Genomic DNA, 23,632 nt, shown 5'->3' with positions numbered 1-23,632 from the left:
GCAATCTCCAGCAATGGAACTTCACAGCAATGCTCACCAGCACCATTATTCAGATCCAAAGCAGCTTTGGAGAAATAATATGGCACGCCTTGGCTCAAGCTCTGTTGCCCCTTCTTGAGCTTTGAATTCTTTGTTGCTTTATCTGCAGAGACAGTGAGGTTTTGTTGTTGTGTTTGTTTTGTTTTTATTTTGTTTTTCAAACAGGGTTTCTCTGTAGTTTTTGGAGCCTGTCCTGAAACTAGCTTTTGTAGACCAAGTTGGCCTCGAACTCACAGAGATTTGTCTGCCTCTGCCTCCCGAGTGCTGGGAATAAAGGCGTGTGCCTCCACTGCCGGCTATGTTGTTGTTTGTTGTTTGTTTTGGTTTCTTGAGACAGGGTTTCTCTGTGTAGTCCTGACTGTTCTCGAACTCAATCTGTAGATTAGGAAGTCAGAACTCACAGAGATCTGCCTGCCTCAGACTCCTGAGTACTGGAATTAAAAGTGTGCACCAGCACCGTGAGGGTGCATGTATGTTTGTGTTTTTATGTGTGTTAGTAAGTTCTTAAGTGTCTTGTCTGCATACAGTGTTGGGACTGACTTAATATGTCTACATATTAAGTCTACAAAGACTTAATATGTCAGGAGGAAGTGAGAGGACACATCACACAGTGGCGTTTGTATTTAGTGTCAATCCATGTGACAAGTTAAAGAGAAAAAAAGGATAATGTAAAAATCTTTATAGCAGCCAAAGACCCTCTCTCTAGTTTGTCTGTCTGTGAAACTCCTTAAAACTGTAGATTAGTATGGCACAAATGAATTCAGTTGTAGTTCATAATAAAATACAAATGTAAAAACTCACTTCTAAGAGGAATGTGGACAGACCAAGAAGACAAAGTGACAAAGAGCTGCTGTGAGAAGAATAAAATTCTAAAGGGAACAGACATTCCAAAGAGAAAGAAAATGTAGCCTTATTCAGATAACAAAGAGAATCGTATGCGCCTCAGATGTCTAGTTTAGACATTGTTCTCTTCGTTGCTAGCACTGGCTTCTCACTTTTGCACAGGGTAGGAAAGAGATAAGCATTTAGAAGCACAGGTCTCAGTTCTAATTCTGCCCCTTCTTAGTCTCTTTGACTCTTCGGCTGGTTGTTTTACTGCTGCAAGCCCTAACTCTAGCAAAGACAATAGCAGCGACTGGATTCATTGTGAAATGAAATATTGGAATCATTGCTATCCTAAAGGAGGTTGTATCAATGAATTGACATCTTTGATGGCCTTTCCATTAGTCTTCCTGCCCTGTAGGTAGTCTATATCAGGTAGGGATAATAAAATATTGCTTTTAAAAAGTCTGTCTTCTCACAGAAGCAAACTTTGCACAAGTGGACTCAATATAACTAATTAGGTAAACTGGTAAAATCAAAGGCAAGCCACACACACACACACACACACACACACACACGCACACGCACACGCACACGCACACACACACACACACACACACACAAGTTGTCTAAGTTCACTGAACTACCAACTGGCAGAACTGGGTTCATATTCAGGACATTTGGAGCCAAGCTACTGTAAGTACACACAGATTTTCTTCAGCTGGATATAAAACAAAATGAAGGTATAATGGTGGATGTTTGGATGTTTGCAAATATGAGTTTAGTGGAATAGGCTAACTTTAGATTCTATGTTAAAAAAATCAAATCATGTATTTATTGACTTGTGTTTTCATGATTCTAAATGGGTGATGAGAGCCTCGAAAGGGACTAATGAAAGCCTTGTTGCTTGGAGTGCTGAAATGGCTCATCAAGTCAAGGTGCTCGCTGCCACACTTGACAACCTGAGTTCCGTCGTTGGAAACTACATGCAAAAGAATAGAATTGACTCCTGCAAATGCCCTCTGATTTCTGCACATGAACAATGGCATATAGACCCTTCCACATATGCACACGTACACATACAAAATAAGAATAAAGAAATGTACAGAAGGGAAAAGAAGAGAAACCCATGTTATCCCCCCATTCATTTAGCATGTTACCTGGGGTTTTGGACATCTGATTGCTGGAGTCATATAAGAAGCCAAAGTGGGCAGCAAGTGGTCAACGGAAAAGGAGAGGAGGCCGGCTTCATAAGAGGTAAAATGAGTTCCAGCATCTTTTCTTTAAAGACATTTTATTCCTAGTTATGTGTTTGTGTCAATTATGTATATGTGTTTGGGTCCATGCATGTGACTGCGGGTGCCCATGGAAGTCATGCAGAGGACAAAGGTATCTGATACTTCGGAGCTGAAGCTACAGGTGGTTGTAAGCCAATCCCCACAACTAACCTGCGTGGTGGGAGTCAAACTCAGGGCCTCTGCAAGAGCGGTATGTGCTCTTCAACTGCTGAGCTCTCTGTTCAGCCCTGAATTCAAAGTTTCTTAATCTTGGAAGCCAGAGTGCCCAGCAACTACCAGAGTGAGCTAACTCAACACAGAGAGTTAGCTCAGGTTAGTTCCCCGAACAACATCCAACTAATGTGTTCATCAAAATCCTTCCGACAAACTCATAATGTTCCAAAGACCATTCACAGATCTTTAAGTCAATATTGTTCCTATCAGAAAAACCAGAAACAGTCTAAAATAAATTATGCAGTGTTTATGTAATTCAGCTCTAAAATTGATGCTAGAATAACAATTAAAATATATGAATTAATAGTATTATTTGTAGGCGGTATATATTTTATGATTCCATGGCATATCTGCACATGAGTATATGTCTAATACCTGTATCTAAAACAGATTTATGAAAGGACAACCTAAAGGTCATCAATACGTTCATAATAACTTTTCCTGTATGTATAATTTTAGTTAATACTTTCTTAAAACTTTTGAGTTGTTTAATATTTACAGAATTCATGTATTTTTACTTTTATGAGGAGTAGAAATTAAACCTTAGTTGTGGAAATTATTTACAGACTTTCTAAGAGCTGGGAATATACCTCTGTGGTAGTGTGCTTGCCTAGCAGATGTGAGTTCCCAGGTTCAATTCCCAGTTACTTGAAGATCCTTTTAAATTATAATAGATAATTGATATTAGAATTCCACAAATACAATGTGAAGTAATGTACTGTACAACCATGTAAGCTATAAATCTATGTAGGTTTTGAACAATTGCATACTATTAATTTCTTTAAGAATTTGTTATAATTTATTTCTTTTCACTCTGAACTTTCCAAATAAGGTTTAGCAATTTGTAGTTCATAAGCCTAAGGTAACATGTTTAATATGAATTATATTTACTGCACAAAAGTTTTAAATCAAAGATAAAACTTTGCCTTCTTTATTTTCTCTGTGCCTAATTAGTTATATTGAGTACATCTGTGAAAATGTGAGATGAGGGTGATGATGGTAATGACTTGTATTATCTAGTAGCCCATTCACTAGAAGAAAGAATTAGCGTTACGTTCAGAAAGAAGTGAGCAAAGAGGAGAAATGAATGCATATTTCTATTTGTCCTTCCTTTTGCCTAAGCCTCCTCTCTATCTCTTGGCCAAGCTTGTTCTCGGGTTTGTCTTCCCTGGTAGACCATCCTAACTTAGATGCAATGCAGGGCATCCTAACAGGGGTTATGCACTGACTGAGGGTGACTAGGCTGATATTTAACTACCTTTGTTGGAATCTCAGCTGTGTTTTGAACTCTGATCTTGTAGAAGGTCTTCAAATTCTTTCTGTTCATGTTCTCATGTCTACGATAGGAGGAATTCACAAAGGGTAACCTTGGAAATTGATATAAGACCGCATGGGATAGAGTTACCATCTAGTGACTATCCTTATGTATACCTTAGTTTAATGAAGTCTTTGGTCAAAGCACTCAGCATATGTTCTCCTACAGATTGAGTGCCACACTGAAGCAGGAGAGAAAGGCAAGGGAAACCATGAGCACCCATGAACGGAGAACAGTGCCTTTCCCCAGAATCTGACCACAGCCACTCTCCAGCTGAGAAGCAAGAATTCCAACACAATGAACAGTTTTCTATGAAAGTTATCAACATAGAGGTAATATTCCTTTCACACATATAATTTATGTTGAAACAACAATGAGCCAGGCTTAAGTCCTTAATAGATACAACCCTGAGTAGAACTTCATTCTTTCCTTGGACATTTTCTGGGAGTCTCAAACAAGCTAGACCTTTATCTACAGCAAAAACATCTTAATTTCTCCTGAAACCTTTGTGATCCAAGATCTGCCCTAATTCTATCCAGTTCATGGGAACTACTCTGAGATCTCACTTAGGTGTCCAAGCAAACCTTTGAAGATGACAGCTTCAAAACCCACCAATATCCTATGTGTGACTATTACAAAGATAACAGGGAAGGGTCTTCCCTCGATAAGGCCATACTCACACTTGGGTATGAACCTTCCCTCGAGCAGCCTGTGTTCACACTCTGGTACACCTTGTTTTTTCCCCGAGCATCATTCTTTCTCTTAACCTTCACATTTAACATCTGGACTGAAATATCTTTGCTGAATCCCTCCTGTGCTTCATAACTTGATAGTCCTTGAATTCTTTGCTGTGCCAAGGTCAATATTTTTTCCTATTTCCAAAGTAAATGGAACGTCACAGTCTTTGAGGTGGCAGCAAAGAGCCATGTCTCTGGTTTGTGACCTTGACAAGACCACAATCTGAATGTCACTTGTGACTGCTCCCATTCTTGCCTCAGTCCACCTCAGTGCTGCGTAAAGAAGAAAGAGTCATCAAGTTAAAAGGGTGAGAAGGAACTTCAAGACCACTGATGCTTAAGCCACAGGGACTAGTCTCTAAGTTTCCTGGGAGTTTAAGTGCAGAAGAAAGGACAAATAGTCACTCCACATCTTATGAAAAATGATGAAGAACTGAGGCAGTGAAGTCATTCAGACAGAGAAAAAGGGGGTGCTGTCTGAAGTCGTAGCAACCTGGCCTCAGGAAACAGGAGCAGGTCATTGGAAAGGGTAAACGCACTTAGGCCTGTGGCCTCAACTACGCAGAAAGAGGACTTAGTTTCAACTACGTTTGGTTGTAACTTAGTAACTTCCAAAGAACAAAGAACTTAATGAAAACTTTCTGAAGAACAGTAAATCAGGGCGATCTAGGCAGATACATATTAATTACAATGCCTGCAACATAGGAATGGCAAATAGCTTTTCTCTAAGATGATAGCACAAAATTTTAAACAAGTGATATGTCGTGCGTGGTAGAACATTGTAGTTTTTTGTTGCTTTGTTTTGTTTGTTAAACTGGCTTTATTTAATCAGGGAGGAATATTCTGATGTAAGGAAATCACAGTTATTACAAATTGGCATGACTTAATGAATTTAGAGTAATAAACTGGTTTTCTATAATAAAAAGGAAAGCAAGCCCAAGATACCTATACTGAGAGCAAGATAGCCCAGGCCAGTGATTAACAATGAACCATGCCAAATCTCTGCAGTGTTTCACTCCGCTCTATTTACAGTTAGTCCTCAATCAGATGATTGAAATCTGATCTAAAGGCCTTGAAAAACCACCAGCAACCGAGAACACCAGTAAATGAACCATTAGACTATAAATGTATAAACATTAGATTTTTTTCGTTATCATTTTCCAATATTCCACACTAAACACTTCCTAGGCCAATCAGAGACTGGCCGTAGAGTACCTGTTCAAGAAACAATGTAAGCACCATGCTGTAGGTGAGTTCTGAACACAGCTTCAAGTTGCTTTCAGAGACATTAGAAAATTATCCTAAATTAGAGAGGGAAGAGAGGAATGGAACTATTGTACATTAAACGGCCTAGAATTTGTGCCATTCAATAGGATTTATAATCATATATGTAGAAAGCAAAAGCATTGAGTGTAATTCAAAGTTGCATTGTAAGAAACTGTGTACCAGGAAAGATAAGACTTAATAGAGTAGATGCAGGGCTGACTAAAGCTGGGGGTGGAAACGGAGGCTTGGGGCTTTTGGAAAAACAGAAGTGTTCTTTTAATTGTACCAGCACAGTAGAAAATGTTGAAGTATGCACATTGTGCCTCAGTAAAGCTATTTAAGAATTATAAAGGTAGAAAGAAAATTACATGTCTGTAATTTCTACTTATTTTATTGATTATGATACATCTGTATATTTCACTTGTATTTTAGAGAATTGTGTGCCAAAAAGGTACCTCCCTCCATGCTTATCCTTTTACGTTCAATAATATATCAAGGCATTACCCTCATCAGTCAAAAATACAACCTTTTATTCTAATTTCTCTGAAACATTGACACAGGTTTAAAAATCAATGTGGATTCAAAAGCTTGATGTGGGGGGTTGGGGGATGGGTAAGGGCTTGGTCCTATCTCAACTGAATGTGCCAGGCTTTGTTGACTCCCCATGGGAGTCCTGTTGGGAAGAGTGGATGGGGTTGGGTTGAGGGGAGTTGGGGGGTAGGGGGGAGAAGGGGAGGGAGGGGGAACTGTGTTTAGTATGCAAAATGAATAATAAAAAATAAAATAGAAAAAAGCTTATAACTTAAAAAAGGGATTATGAGTCAATTTAAGTAGAACATATATAATGGCGAAATTCCTTAAAAATGACCTAGTCAAAATAGTAGTTCTTTGTCAGCACATTTAAACATTTTTTTTACTTGTTTTAATGTAATAATAATTTTATTGATTCTCTAAAGGGAATTCCATACAAGGCATTTTGATCTTCTTGACTTCTAAACCCCTCCCTCCCAATTCTTCCCAGATCCAACACATCAATTTTTAAAAGAATATTATATGACTACATGAAGCACACTCTCTTGCAAGCTCACATGGCCACCTGCAGTCCCTATTCTGCACTATTGCATCCTGTTATGCTGTGTTCTGCTGAGATCCCTGGAAGGGCTGCTCTTTTATGAAGGGCAATGGAGGGCCAGGAGATCTAAGGGAGGGGAGAGGGGAGGTGTAGCGAGGGACAGGGAGGGGTAAAGGGAGGTTGCTATTAGACTATGAGATAAATAAATATAGAGAAAAAAAAACCCTCGACAGTTTAAAATCTACATAATACTTGTCACTATTACCAGAATTTTTGACATATTTGGCCATGTTAACAAAAACGGATATCTGTAAATATATTTTAGCACCGCAGTTTATGTTTAAATCTATTTCTAAAGTTCTTGTCTCAGTAATGAAAAAATAATAAGCATGAGCAAAACATGTTCAAATTTAAAGAAATTTTCCTTTCATAGGGGAAAACCAACTTTAAGACATTGGTTGAATCCGTTTGGACTTGGTGACCCAATGTGTCCTCAGGCACAGGCAGGGTATATTTGCTACAATCATGAAAGAAAATAACATGATTAAAGCACCCTGAAAGCTTTCAGTCTACAAATTAACATTGTATCCTTCAACAGTTCTTAATCATAAGGATTGTTAATTCTCTTAATCCAGTTAGTGATCATTATAAAGATTATTTCCATCTAGATGTATTTAAATGTTAAATGCCCTTAAGAAGCTATATCCAACTAAATGTCAATATCCTTTTGTTGCAATGACTTTCCTAGTGTCAATGTAATGTTTAGGTAATCCTGCTTGCCAAAATATGCAAAATATAAATTATCATTCCTTTAATAGAATATTTATGTTTATAATAAATGTGCTTAAAAAACATCTCCATTGCATTTGAGTGATTCATTTTCCTTCATCAAATGATCAAATTTTCTTTTCCTTACCAAAGGCTTTAATTCCTGTATATAACCTGACAAATATAAAAAAGTGCTGGGTGTGTTGGTTTCAACAACTTTTCTACACAATTTTACACCTAATATGTCACCATTCCTCACATTGTTCAACTTTTTCTTATGTTTAAAGCATACTTACAATGGAAGACCTCTCTTAGGTGGAGCTGAATACTAAATACCGATTGATACTTCAGCTTCTCTCACTTGCTGTCTTTGAAGGTTCAAAATGAGTTGACATGGAAAAAAGAGAATCTCATATTGCTAAACCTAACATCTTCCTTATATGTGCGAAGGGTTTGCATTCCAGCCTTACTTTTGAAACACAAAGCCTGTGCACCGTCCCTTGCTGATTTCATCATTATATACTAGAAAATTTGCAATCAAGTGGGCTCTGATCTCAATCAGATCTCATTTTTTAAATGTAATGCTCACCTCCTTTGGACATTTTAAAAATAATAGGAAAATTCTCTTCCTGCTACTTTCATGTTTAATCAAGTATTTACATGATTCTGTATAAATGAGAATAAATTCAAATGTAGTTGAATCAATTGAATAAGTATTAATTGGTGTTGACTTATGTTGGCTTAATCTATGAAACACAGCCAAGCTAAATATCTGAACTGTTCTATGCATGTCAAACTTATGGTTGCAGTGAAGACCATACAGTGGCTGCAATTGCTTTAACATCTTTAATAATTTTTCATATAGAAATGATTCCTTCACTTTCAAAGTGAAGTTCCAAGGCAGCTGGCAGGAGTTAAGAGTTAGACTAAAGCTATCTAAGCGACAGATGACACCTATGCAGGGACTATTAAATCTCTAGGGAATTCACTAGTATAGTTGAATTGCAGGTATGGTGAGAGGTGGGTGGTGGTGGACACATAATAGGAGCAAAGTAAATAGGAAACTTTACAGAGATTAAAAGGAGACAGAGTCCAGCATCTATTCTAAAGGAACTAGTTCCAATTGGGGTGCTCATCCAGTGAGAGAAAACAGTTACAGAGGGTCAGAACCCTTGCTTAAAACAAGTCCCAGAAAACTGGCACTGTACATTTAGTAACAGACATTTTGAAGAAAGTGAGGGGGGGGGGAGAAAAAAAGAGTGCTAAAGGGAGGAAGGGAAAGAGGGAAAAGAGGGAGTAGAGGGAAGTAAGGAGGGAGGGGGGAGAGGGAGGGGAAAAAGAAGAAAAAGTAGGAGGTGAAAGAGGAGAAAAAGCATCAGGAGAAACAGAAGCAGCAACAGAAGAAGAAGGAGAAGGAGGAGAAGGAGAAGGAGAAGAAGAAGGAGAAGGAGGAGAAGGAGAAAACAGAGGAGACAGTGAGCTGTTCATGGAAATTGCACTCATAAAACACAGAGACAGGAGGTATAAGAAAAACCTTCTTTTCTCAACAATTAACAGGATCAGCAAGAATTTATTTTAGAGACCCCTGCTAGCTTAGTGACCCTAGCAGGGAGTTCCCTTAGCTAGTCATCAGACTATGCTGTATGATTGGACTGGTAGAGCTCCTCTGGATAAGGGGAAAACTTTGAGTTAGAGCACTCCAGAGTTCAGGTAGGTGAAGGTCTAGTCTGAACGACAGTTGGAATGGACCACGTGGACACAGGCTTCACACAGGTGCTCCGCACTGTGGCATACTGCTCCAGATACCCACCATGTAATCCCTCCCAGAGCCTGTAGAGGTGGAGCTGGCACTAGTCCCAAGGCAGGAAACCTCAAACTGGCTCTGCACTTCTACCCAGATCTTTCTTCCTTTCTTTCACATTTATACTTTCCTTATTAATTACTTATTAATATCGCCACCTTAGTGAGCTGCTTTGTCCTATCCATTCCTTATGTTTTAACAGACCTTTCCAGGCAGAGTTTGGGGTCCTCCCTGCTTCTGTTTTAAGTTGTCTGACTGTATTTCTTCACTTCTTTCTGTTCTCCATCAGCCTGAGTTACCTTCAGGTCTCTTGTCTTTATTATTTGTCCTTCTATTTACTGCCCTCCCTTCTGTATTTTCTCAATCACACTAATACTAAGACCTGGCTTTACTCGAATTATTTTATCCCTGTTCTACCACGTAACACATATCATACTATCCATGATCCGTTACCTTCCTTAAAACTACCAGATTTGAAGGTGTTGTTTTAAAAATAGTTTATTATATTTTCATAGCAGGCCTATCCATAGATTATGGCAGCATCAGCAAAAAAGCATTTTATTCTTGGGCTGGTACTGAGGACCAAGCCGACCTGAGCACTCTGAATTCTAGTCACAGTCTTGCAGACAAATGAAAAACCAATCCTATTATAGCCACGTCGCACTAGAGCACTGAATAATACTCCCATGGAAACGACACAAGTGATTTAAAAAATTCACTTAATGTCATAAATCCTGGTGGTCAGGTCCTAATGTAGAAATACAAGAAATATGAAAAATCAATACAGCATTGATTCCTCCAAAATTGTTGACTCCACAGAAATTATATTTATTAGGAGAAAATTAGAAAAAATCAAAATAATTCAAAGAAATGCTCATAAGAATGTTCAATAAAATAAATGGGCCTCAAATTCCTAAATGGACCCAAATAGAACACAAATAGTTTAATGAGAAAAAGAAGTCAATATAGAGTATGGGCCTGGAATTCAATACAAAGAAATATTTCAAAAATTCTAATTGAATATTGAAAATGGAAAGTTTAATAAGTCAAATAACTGTGGAATGTCTCATCAATAGAATGGATAGAATGGAAGAAAAATACAAGTTTGAGTAGAAGGAGGACAAATTATAACATCCAGAAAATGGCAGACATATATTAATAAGAAAGTCCGAATGGGACAAGAGACATGTATATGACATTATTTATGTATATTTATAAATCATTATCATAGAAGAAGTACAAGCTGAAGGACTAAAAAACACATTTAATAACATCACAGTAGGAAATTCTCTAAGCCCAGTGAAAAAGATGTGGGAGGGACTTATAATATCAGATAGACAAGAACCAGAACAAAAATCTTCTCATGTCAGATTACAGACCTCTGATAAAGATGAACTTTCTTTTATGATAAAAATCTTGAATTAAATATTGAATAGAAAGAACATATCTCAGCACAATAAAGGCTGTGCTTAAAACACCTATACTAGCATTTCACTGAAATCAGGAACAAGGCAAGAACGTTTACTTTCTCTTACTCAGTTCGGTTATTGAAAACTTGGATAGAGTGACAGGAAGGAAAAATAAATGTGATGTGCATAGGAAAAGAAGTCAAGTGGTCCTTATTGTAGATAACACAATCCTGTACAAAACACCCTAATGGCTTTACTAGAACTTCTTTAACTGATGAACACTTGCTGCAAAGAGACAGACTACAGAATTAATGCACAAATCAGCAGCCTTACCATGTATCAACAAACATGTTGAGAAAGGCATCAGACAAATAGTCTCCTTCATAGGGCTTCAAAAAGATAAGCAAGAGAAAAACGTAGCCAAGGAAGAATTATTGGATATTGGGTCGCCCACCCAGCCCCAATAGATAGGTCTGCATCACAGTTCCTGAATCTATGGCTTGAGAAACATTGTGGAGAGAGAGCATAAAGACTGTAAAATCCAAAATACCAGGAAGTCAGCTGTTGAATAGTCTATCTTAGAAATAGCTGAATAAATGGGACTGGAGCAATGGCAATATCGATGCTACGGAGGAAGAAAGAAAATTTCATGGGGTTCTACTACTAGACAACTACAGGTAATTCCAAATGCTTAGCTCTGAAGACATGTACAGAGAAGCAACAAATATGGATTGAGAACATTGTATTTATATATCTGTGAATACATACATACTCATAGATATGTATACACATGACAAGAATAAAAGGAAAAGAGGCTATCAATTTGAGAGTGAGCAGGAATGAGGCAGGTTAGAGGGAGGGTACTTGGGGGGTACTGGAGGAAGGAGAGGGAAGAGAAAAAAAATGATGCAATTCTATTTTAACTAAAAAGAAAAAAATAAAAGTCTGAAAAAATAGAGAAAGACACTAAATAGAAATATCTCTTATGTTTGTTCATTAACACAGTTAATATAATAAACATGGTCAAATTTCTAACAGTGATCTATAGATTCAATGAAATTGCAATCAATACTCCAATGGCATTCTTCACAGAACTAGAAAACACATCCCTAGAATTCATCTGGAAGCACAGAAGGTCATGGATAGCCAAAATAATCCCAGGCAAAAACAACTCTGGAGGTGTCATCATACCAGACTTATCTCATACTATAGGGCAATAGTTACAAAATCAGCATGGTATTGGCATTAAAAACAAATAAAAGATCAACAGAAAAGAATAGAGTCCTCAGAAGTAAAACAGTACAACTCCAACCAGAAACATACTTCGGAGAAGAGGCAGCCACTTCAAAAAATGGTGCTGGAAACACTAGATAGCCATATGCTGGGGAATGAAGCCAGACCACTTATTCTTACCAAACAATAACATCAATTAAAAATGGAACAAAGACTTTAATGTAAGCCCCCAAACTCTAATACTGTTAAAGGAAACACTCTACTATATAGGCATAGGTAAGAATTTTTCAAAACAAAAAATTCCAATGAGAATGTAAACAAAAATACCTAAAATACTGATGGTGGGAATGCAACCACAATGGAATGCATAAGGGAGGTTCCCCAGAAAACTAAAAAAAAATAAAAATAAAAAACACCCAGTAATTTCATATAACACAGATATAATGTTTCTGTTTGTAAACCCTAAGATCTCTAAGTTAAGAGAGCACAGAGAAGTCTATCCATCCATTACCGTGGTACCATTCGTAGTGACCAAATTATGGAATCAGCCTTCAGGGTCTGTCAACAGGTGAATGAATAAAGAAAATTCATGCATATATCCAATGGAGCTTGCAAAGCCATAAAGAAGAATGAAATTATGGTATCTTCTGTAAAAATGAGTGTTAGTAGAAATACTGTTAAGTGAAATAAAAAATTAAAAACTAATAATACATGTTTTTGCTATGTGGGCCTTAAAATTCTTTAAACATACATAAAAATCAAATGTTCGTGTGAATGTGCATGTTATAAAAATGGAAAAGACATGGGGGAAGAAAGGATGGGGAGGGCTCCTAAATAGAGAATGGAGAGAAGGGGTATGAAAGTTAGCAAAGGGCAAGCCATCATTGAAAGAAACTGTCTTTGTGAAACCCAACACTACAATAGCACACTTGAACATATTGGCACAGGAGACCACTTCCTAAACCCCAATAGCACAGACACTGAGAGTAACAATTAATAAATGGGACCTCCTGAAACTATAAAGCTTCTGTAAAGCAAAGGATATAACCAACAAGACAAAATGACAGCCTACAGAATGGGAAAAGATCTTCACTAATCCCACATCAGACAGAGGTCTGATCTCCAAAATATACAAAGAACTCAAGAATCTGGTCATAAAAAGAACAAATATTCCAATAGAAAATTGGATACAGACCTAAATAGAGAACTCTCACCAGAAGATTCTAAAATGACTGAAAGACACTTAAGGAAATGATCAAGATTCTTAGTCATCAGAAAAATGCAAATCAAAAAAAAAAACTCTGAAATTCCATCTTCCATCTGTAAGAATGGCCGAATTCAAAAACACTGCTGACAGCTTATGCTGGAGAGGATGTGGAGTTAAGGAAACACTCCTCCATTGTTGGTGTGAGTGCAAACTGGTACAGATGCTTTGGAAATAAGTATGGCAATTTCTCAGAAAATTAGGAAACAACCTACCTCAAGCCTTACCACTTTTGTGTGTATACCCAAAGGATGTTCAATCATAGCATAACTATGCTAAACTATGTTCATAGCAGCACTATTTGTCATAGTCATAACTTGGAAACAACCTAATGCCCCTTGACTGAAAGAATAGTTAGGAAAATGTGGTACATTTACACAATGGAGTACTACACAGCAGAAAAAAAAATGACATCTTGAATTTTGCAGGCAATTAGATGGAGCTAGAAAACATTATATTGAGTGAGGTAACCCAGAACCAGAAAGATAAATATAATATGTATTCACTCATAAGTGACTTTTAGACATAAAAAAACAGCCTACAAATCACAATCCCAGAGAACCTAGACAACAATGAGGACCCTAAGAGAGACATAGATCTATCTAATATACATGGGAAGTAGAAAAAGACAAGATCTCCTGAGTAAATTGGGAGCATGAGGATCAGAGGAGAAGGTAGAAGGAGAGGGTGGAGGAAGGAAGGAGAGCAGAGAAAAATATAGAGCTCAATAAAAACAATAAAAAATAGTTATATGCCAATACAAATTTTAAAAACAAACAGTCATTTAGCTCACAAAAACTCCTGACTTCATAGTCTTTAGATCAATAAGCTATCTATGTTATTGGCTATGGGAGATGTTAATGTGAAGAAGACATTATCTGATATTTCTTTATACCATATAGACTATTTGGGTATGGGAGGGTAGATGAAGTCATGATGAATGTGGTATGCCCATTCACTAGGAAAATGATGAATTTGTCTTGTAGAAAACAAAAGTACATGTGACCAAAATGCTAACTTTGAGATGGACTGTTTTAAACCATTGCAAAATGTATCCAATGTCTTGTATTTAGTTTGCTTTTTTCTAGGTTCGTATCTAAATTTGGAGGGAAAAACGTTACTATTTTAAGGCAATAATTTTAAATAATTTTCATGAAAAATATATACTTCAATGCATAGATAAGATTCCTATAAATTCAAAAGATATGTATGATAATAATATTTGCTTTCCCTCATGTAGCCTAGATTACATCACAGCTATTGATCTATAATTTAATATATATTATATATGAAAAGATGAATTATCTTTCTCATTAAAATACAGCTAGATTTTACTCCCTGTAATTTCTGCTTAGAAACTAGCTTTGCTGACATCAGTATCTTCTTCCATAAGTCATATGTTCTTTTGCCAGCAGCCTGTCCTTCTGTATCGCCTAATATTACCCTTTCTTGGTCTCCTTTCTAAATGTTAAACTGTACCCATGCTTAACAGCAGTTTACATATGAAGATGTATACATTACAAGCTGGGATCCACATATGAGAAAGGCTATGTGAATTTTTATCTTTCTGGGTATGGGTGACCTCACTTAATAGTATACATTCTGTCTATAAAATTTCCTGTAAATTTTATGATGTAAATTTCTTTACAACTGAATAATAATCCATTTTGTATGTATAATACATTTTCACTTTCCATTCATCAGTTGATGGACATGTTGGTTCCATTTTGCGGTATTGTAAAATAGATCAGCAATTAAACATGGATGTGTAAATATTGCTGCAGAGGGATATGGAGTTCTCTGGGCATTTTCCCGGAAGTGAGTATCTGGGCCACATGAGAGTTTTATTTTTAATTTTTTGTGGATCCTCCAAACTGATCGCCATAATGGCTATATTTGTTTTCGTCTCACTAGCAGTGAATGAGGGTTCCTCTCCCCGCACGTCCTTCCCAACACTTGATACTCATTTTGACTGGGGTGAGGTGGAATCTCAAAAGTAGTCCTTGCTTCTACTCTGCCATAGAATTTTTCTTTTTTTGTAGTGAATAAACCAGAAAAACGTAATTGACAGCAAAAGTGTAAAACCCCACGTGAAGATCCACAGCCTCAAAACGGCCATTCCATTGGTATAGAAAAGTTCACTGCAAAGCATAGAGGTTGGGACTAGCCTTGTATTTGTTTAGTGGCTACTTTCATCTAGCTGTGGTATGATTTCATCTGTACATTTATTATAATAAAGTGATCTAATAGAATGAAAGAAAAAGAAACGAGTTGATAGTATCTTTGTTCTGTACCCATTTACGCTCCATTAGTGTCTTTTGGACTGAACTGTCATTATTTAGCTAAATGTCTTTCTCCCCCTTAGGAATCAACACTGTGAATCACAATTATCTTTTATGGTTTTTTCTAAAGAAAACAAATAGATAATTCCACAGTGAATATTATGCAAGGGGCAGTTCAGCTAGACAAAGGCTCTGTCAAAATGAGGCAAACTTTAGGATGCCCAGCAACTCGACAGCTGCTCCGCTTCACTGCTGTGCAGGTTGGCAATTCTTCTTAAAGTGTCTTCATCTTACTAGGGGTTTCCCTTTGGAGTTAAGTTCCTCTCCTCTCACAGTGATGAAACAAAACCCCGGTGACCGAAATTTAAGTTTATCACTTCATTTATTTCTTAATCATCTCGGTCTATTTTGTTTCCAGTTGCTTTACAAGGTCCTCCACGCCTGCTTGCCCATAAAGTGCATACCATGGAAGCTGCAAAAGTGCTGAGCCAGTGTCCTGAATGCCATTTTGAAGAATACAGGAACTCTGCTACACACAGGTGGCCTCTGGGAATAGGATGGTTGTTGCAACTCAGGGAATCTAACTTCAGGCTTCAAAAGCAGGCTTGGACTTACAACAGGAGTGAGAGATACCCAGAGAACACCCTTATGCAAGCGTTTGATTCTCATTTGTCCATTTAAATATCCTGGTTTAAAAGGGGTATGAAGCAAATGACTGTGACCCAATCATTCTGCACTGAAAACCATTCCTGAGAGCCTGGCTTTGCAGTTCAGAAGAGAAACGGGTAAATAAGAGAAGGCTCCTTCAGGTGCCCACAGGTTGGCATAAGGAAGATTGGAAACTGTTTTCCATCATTTCTCACAGTACATCAGAAAATCAAAAGCTTTAGTGGTCCAGGGAAATTTAATAGCATCTTTCACTGAAGGTCACCGGCAGACCTCAGGCTTTTACTCTGAGGGAAGAAATGTGGCTTAGCAATGGTGGTGGGGGAAGAAAAGATAAACCATTCTAATATAATTCCTCTATATTAACAGCTGGAACGAGAAATGAAGATGGCTACTCTGAGTGTGTTTTAACAATAAGTGACAATTATCCTTACAGGAAAAAATAACACCATTGAAATACAAAATACATAATACAAAATTCCAAAGACACTATGTTATACTACTGTGGTAACTGTAGTTCTTTTAATAGTTACAACCTCTTGAGGGAATCATTCTATTATTATCTTAACAGAAAAGGAAACTGAAGCTCAGGAGAGTTAAATAAATGACTAAGCACTCACAGTTGGTAACAACAATTTCCAACATCTAACTACAGATTTTCAACATATTACATTATCTGATTATCTTTCTTATACAGCCATTTTTGCCACCAAAATAGGAATAATGGAATATTCCTATTCCATTTAGAGAAAGGGGGAATCCGAAAGTTTGACAAAACAATATACATAGCAGAGATCAACATCACAGCCATTCTGTATTGTTTAGTTCAGGTTCTTGAAAAAAATTGAAAATAATATATTATTTCTCTCTGTGTGTATATTTGTATGTAGTGTGTGTACCTGTGTGTCTGTGTGTGCTGTGTATGTATATATGTCTGTTTTGTGTGTTATTGTATGTATATGTGTGTGCTGTGTATGTGTATATGTCTGTGTTTTGTGTGTTATTGTATGTATATGTGTGTGCTGTGTATGCATGCATGTTGTGCATGTGGGGGCACGCACATGCCAGGTAAAAGGAGAATTTCATGGAGTCAGTTTTTCCACATTTAGGTGGGGATCAAACTCAGGTTTTAGACTTTTGCAGTTTTTTTTTCCTGCTGAGGGAAGAGTCTCAGTGACGGTCTCCAGAACAGATTAGTCTCTGAGCCTGTGTCTGTGGATGGTTCTGTTAATTGAGGTGGGAAGACCCACCCACTGTGGGTGGCATCATTTCCTAGGCAGGAACTTCTTCCCTGAGTACTGCTGGAGAAAATGGAAAACCAGCATGCATGCATTGACTCCCTGCTCTGTGCTTTGGACAGTGACTGTAGCATCAAAGCTGCCTACATTCCTGCTGCCTTGATTTTCCTGCAATGATGGACTGGAACTTGGAATTGTGAGTGAGAGAAATCTTTTCTCCCCTAGATTGTTTTGGTCAGGGTAATCTATCATAGCAACTGGAGAAGCAACTAAGACAGGAACATATCAACTGCTTTTGATTCACAGTAGTAGTGGGAAGAATCTAAACATTTGTTGAAGCCGGAATGGCAGAAAAGCTTCTAAGTTAAAAACAAACAAACAAACAAACAAACAGCTTGTCATTTGGGGCAATAGCAATAGCAATAGTTCTCACTGTATGGACGTCTGCCGCTTCCAACACATCATCTTGAAGCTTTTCCTGTGAGATGTGAACCACCCTGTGCTTTTCTCTCAGAGCATCTATAAAGGCAGAATTCTAAACTGGACATGAACTTGAGATTATAAGTTAGGCTTCAAATGAAAGGTTGATCATTCCAGCGAGCAGTGCAACTATGAGCATCTGAGTCCTTGGGTTTTGGGTTCTCAAGTATTTGTTGTAGCGCTGTGTTCCCCCTGTTTTACCTGAACACCAGTCTTCCTCTTCCATGCCCCAAACTGCACTGCTCTACTTTGTTTAGGGTTTAATCTTGTTCTCTCTTTGAAGCAAACTGTGAATCCCCAAAGCCAAAAGCAATTTTTCTAACTGAACTATTAAATCTCCCATAAATGGTGCAGAAAAAATACAATGCAAGAAAATAAAGCTTTTTGTCCCTCTTCTATTTTGTCCTTATATTTTAGCTAAGGATAGTTTATAAGCACAGGAAATCTTAGGATTACAGAATAAATTAATATTTAGTGCAACAACCACCAACGTTGCCAAGTTACAAAGTTGTTTGTCTGACCCATGGGCAAATCTATCCTGAAAGCAGGTGCCTCTGAGAAAAACAGACATGGAGTTCATTATGGATGTTACTGTAAAGCAACGAGATACATTTTCACTTATGACTTTTAAACTCAATCTCACAACTTTACACCTTGCACATTAAGATACATTAAGGCATTATTTAATTACCTGATAATAGTACTTAAAGACTGAAGGTATGTACATACACTAGACATACAAATGACATTGCAAGCAGAACTGGTTTTCTGAGAGTAAGCACATCGTACTGAACACATTACAAAGCTCACAGGCTAAGAACATGGATGAAAAGCATGGTCGATGACAGATCACGGCAAGGGAACTGGACTTCAAGCACGTTTTAAATTTCTTATGACGCTCTCTTCTCCACAAAAACAAGTTATTCAAAAACTCTCGACAGAAATACGCTTGCACCTAAATTTACCTAGACTAACAAACAAGAAGTTAGGAAATCCTTAAATGAACAGCTTGGGAACAGCCCCATGCAAAAGGCCAGAGGCGTGATGTGTATATCAAGTAGTAACAATTACAAAATTTTTACTTCTTTTAGGACATGGAACTCAAAATTTCAAATTTCTGAACTTCTCAAATCTCATTGGAGAGTTTATGATCACATACTTGAGGAACGTTTAGGATACTACAAGCCACTTATAGGGTTATTTTAAAGCATATTTTGTCTTTAAAAACTGTAATTTCTTCTCTATGATTAAGTGTCCCTAAATTTCGTGACTATTCCTTTGTACTTCTGACATATTTTTTAGAGAATTTTCTAGAAGTTTTCATTTTTCAAGCCATTATTAAAATTTTTAACTTGAAGTGGTCTCACAACTGTCTTCAAAGCTATTATAAAGTAGTTTCAATAGTTCAAATATCCTTAGACAATCTCTATATTTCACAAAATGAGAAACTTGAAGCTATTCTCTAGAAATCCACAGACGTAATGTTTTTTGTCCACTAAAGTAGCTATTTTATTATCCATAGTCTTTATTAAAGATTTTATTTTTAATCTTATTTATGTGCATTTGTGTGTGTGTGCACACACATGTGCAAGAGAGAACATTGTCTGTAGAGGGTAGGCGAGGTCATAGCATCACCTGGAGGGGGAGGTCAGTTTGGGGTGCTGGGAGGTGTGTGCTCCTAACCACAGGGCCATCCTCCCCTGCTTTGCCTTTAGTCTTTAAACCTGGTTTTAAGGGACAGCCTCCAAATCATGTTCTCCTGCATTGGTTCCAAGTCTTCCTAATGCTGTGACCCTTGTGTTGTGGTGATCCCCAAACATAAAATTATTTCATTGTTACTTCACAACTGCAATTTTGCTACTATTACGATTTGTAAAGTAAATATTTTCTATGTAGGATATCTGATATATGAATTAAAGAGGTTGTGACCCACAGATTGAGAATCACCCCATCAAAGGAATTCTGTTCTTTGTATATATGAACTGTGGACCTGCTAATCTCATAAAATATTTTCCTCCAAAATTGGCTTTGGGGATGGTGTTTATCACAGCAGCAGAAGCAAACTAGGCCAGGCTCCATTAGTTAGTCAGCAAAATTCAGAAAGCAGGAAGATTTACCTGACTGCCTGTCTGTCTGCTGGACCCTTACTCGAATTTTCTACCCATAATCAGCAACTATCAGATCCTTACAGGCACAGTGGCATAGTTTGGATGTTTGATCAGTTGATATAGTAGTAATTATTACCGAGCTTCAGCCTATGTTACAGGAAATATAATGCAGATTCAGGGGTACACACCTTAGTGCTAAGACCTTCCCTAATACTCCAGCAAATGACATCTTTCCCTGTGTCACAGCCAGGGAGGACAACAGCAACACAAACAAACATAAAAATAGCTCTGGGTCAGTTGACTTTTATGGAAGGGATTCCTCCTGACCTCGGGTGGCAACAGTAACTGTTGACTGCACTTCAGAGGGCTGGGGAGTTCCTATCATACTGTACTAGCACCTCCTATCAGGGACTCCCTCATGCTCAGCAGAGAGAGGCAGAGGTGAATCTGGGTCTTGAATGTAGCTACCTCAGTCACCAGGACATATTTCCTTCCTTAGTTTTTCTTGCAATGAGTCAGTTTTAAAATTCCTATTTCAAACAAATGCAAAATAGAGTTATGTTCTCATGTAGTTTATACAACATTCATACACCATGCTTCATACAGTATGCTCAGCAAATGAGGAAAAATCTCATCGGTCCCATCCCATCTTGTGTATCTACTTATCTAGTGAATGAAATTACATAAAACATAAATAATGTAAAATAAATTACATAAAACATTCAAACCATTATCATTATAATCTAAATAGGTGCTTACAATTGTAGAATTACAGAATTACTACCATTACATTTATTTTATTTATATATAAAATATATAACTGTATATAGATATGTATATATATATAATATATTCCAGTTTCTTTTTCTTGGTTTACATTTAAATTAATTTAATTGTGGCATAATTAAGTTAGTAAGCAATTATCAGAACTCAGGAAGGAATTAAAAGATCATAGACAATGGGGGGGCAAAAAGTGATTTACGACTTCTCAGTAAACTAATGTTTTTAGCATTTATTCGCTCCAAAGAGTTTTCTAAAAAGCAATTTGTAGGGACTCCTCTGGCTGCATATCTTAGCTGACTATGTTAATCTCTGACAGGCCTGTACGAAGGCATCTGCTCCTGTGCAACAGTGGTTAATAAGGAGAGGTGAAAGAGGGGAGGAGAGAGAGAGCTGAGGCTGGGGAAACACACGAGGAGGGAGAAAGGCTTTGAAAAGCACTTAAGGAAAATTCACCTACCAGCTCTACTCGTCCGAAACCTCCGACTCCGAGGGTGTCGATGATGTTGAAATCAGACAGCTTCAGGTTGGCGAAGAAGGCGGCTTCGGCTTCATATCTGGATTTTTTGATGTGAAAAAATGGAAATTTCTTAGAGGTGCAGACACGAGTACCAGGTATGAGTGCACTGGAAAGGCATGACTGCGGCACAGGCTTTACCCGCGTCAACTCCATTCTGCTTTTAGAGTCTGTGTTCTCTCACACTCATACTCTTTTGGTCCCAGCTGTATAGAGTAACATAGACTTGCACTTGTTTTTGCAAAGCAGAGACAATACAGAGCATCCAGTGCCTGCCAGCCAAGTGACTGATAAGCGCAGTAACAAACCAGTCACATCTTGGTGTTTTTTCTACGCGTCTTCTTGGGAGCATGGACTGTCTGAGTTGCTCTCTTTAGGATTTGTTTTGGATGTGTTGGGTTTGCTTGGTTTTGTTTTTGCTGTTCAGGTTTTAGATAGCAGTTTCTCATTAGCTCCCCTTATCCACAGATTGGCAGTGTCTTCTATCAGGACTTATCAAGAGTGGCAGGATCCAGAGACAAGCGGGGGCGTCTCTGGAGTGAAATCCCAGCTAGGTCTTAGGAAAACAGAGCCGAAAACCTGAGAACTGAGGTGCAAATGTCTGAAATGGATGATCCCAGGAGCATATTCACGTCCCTGATAACGGTCTTTCCTCCACTTACATCTAGTCACCGACTCTGTGCTAGCAAGCCCCGTGTCTTTATGTTTGCAAGGTTTTTATATGAGTGGTGAGAAGCGGGGACTAGCATCCAAGCCTAACTGCACACGTGTCAATCTGACGCAGGCAGGAGGCCAAAATACGCTTCTACCCAATGAGAAGACAGTATGCGTTGCCTAAAATATCTCCTGGTTAAAGGCCTTGCTGTTTTTAGAAAGGGCAGGAAGGCTTAGAGATGAAGAGGATCGGCCCACTGACTAAGCCAGGTCAGGACCACATTCAGCTGTCTCAGAACTGAAGTGCTGAAAATCACTATGCATGACCTTTGACCTTCAGGCCAATAGGACTCAATCTAGTACTGTACTATGCCCAGACACGGAGAATATACTTGAGGAAATACACTTGAGGAAATATACTCGAGAACATAGATTTGATCATTTTCAATACAGTCATGGCACCTTCTGTGTTATATTCTATGGCGTTTTTCGTTATCCTATTATAATCAAACAGACCTTTGAAAGTTGTTATACTGCAAAGCACATGTAACAGCTTCTTAGATGAGCTTTCAACCCTCTTCCATCTACAATTACAATTACACTTTTACAAAAAGTCCCTTGTTGATAGACTACTCAGTGTGGGTGAACACAAGCAGAAAATTACTAATCTTTATTTGCTTATGGTGTGAATTCAGCTACTTTGAATCAGACTCTATAAACAAAACTGGTGAATCCAAGAGTGTTTGCAGAATTCTCACATTAATGACAAAATCCAAAGGTCACCAGAGTGGCCCAGGAGCTGGTGAGTGAGACCGGAACATGAGGAACAAATGCACATTTCTAACATTCCAACTGCCATCTGCTTTGGGAAAGTTAAACTCCATCCCATTTAATGAGGCAGTGGCAGAGTTGACTCCAACAGGTGCTTAGAAGGACATCTGTTGAGATCAGACTCCATGAGGGTTTATACGTGGTCAAATATTTCCTGGTCATCTAAAGAAAAATGAAACGACTGAGAAATTAAACTTATGCCCTGGCAATGCTGAAGCATGCATGGGCAGCTCGTATATGGCGGCTCTGCTGAACTTGTTCTTATTGGGTTTCATGGTCTAAGTTGATGAGAATGACTGACCAGGTCTCTTCCTCAATGGGCATCAGAATCTCATTACAGATGGTTATGAGCCACCATGTGATTGCTAGGAATTGAACTCAGGACCTTTGGAAGAGCACGCAGTGCTCTTAACTGCTGCACCATCTCTCCAGCCCAAAGATGGCTTAACAGGCCCACATCCCTAATAGCATTAAACAGAACAACAAAAAACACCTTTTATAAAAACATGGAGTTTTAAAAACATTTTTGAAACCTTCCTACTAATGCTGTTTTATCAGTCTCATAAAAGAAAAACATGCAAAAGATATGAAAGGAAAAATTTAAACAGTGGCTGGTTCTAACTTCATCCAGTTGCTGAATTTTTAAGACATCACATCAACTGCTGGCACATTAATCTAGACTTTTGCTGCTTCCTTTGCCTCATTTGGCTTTGTGCGCTTTTTGAGACGAGGTCTTTTTAAGTGGACCAGGCTGGCTTTAAATTCATGGTCTTCCTGCTTTAGCTTCTCCAGAACTGGGATTATATATGTTGGCTACAAGATTTGCATAATTTCTATTT

At 37.9% G+C, this 23,632-nt stretch overlaps 1 protein-coding gene across 2 annotated transcripts in view; it reads right to left on the bottom strand.

Annotated features, from left to right (window-relative positions):
• Prkg1 (protein kinase cGMP-dependent 1) overlaps positions 1-23,632 on the bottom strand; it is a 1,163,909-nt gene that overhangs the window by 28,064 nt on the left and 1,112,213 nt on the right. For both annotated transcript variants that reach the window (XM_048438824.3, XM_048438823.3), the window contains exon 10: positions 21,252-21,348. In XM_048438824.3, coding sequence (XP_048294781.1) covers positions 21,252-21,348 — 97 coding nt within the window. The remainder of the gene's footprint in view (positions 1-21,251; positions 21,349-23,632) is intronic.

The sequence above is a fragment of the Myodes glareolus genome, chromosome 7, assembly GCF_982192425.1.
Source record: "Myodes glareolus chromosome 7, mMyoGla1.1, whole genome shotgun sequence".
Classification (NCBI taxonomy): domain Eukaryota; kingdom Metazoa; phylum Chordata; class Mammalia; order Rodentia; family Cricetidae; genus Myodes; species Myodes glareolus.
Note: the sequence above shows the minus strand (reverse complement) of the source record. Positions and strands in the feature narration are given on the sequence as shown.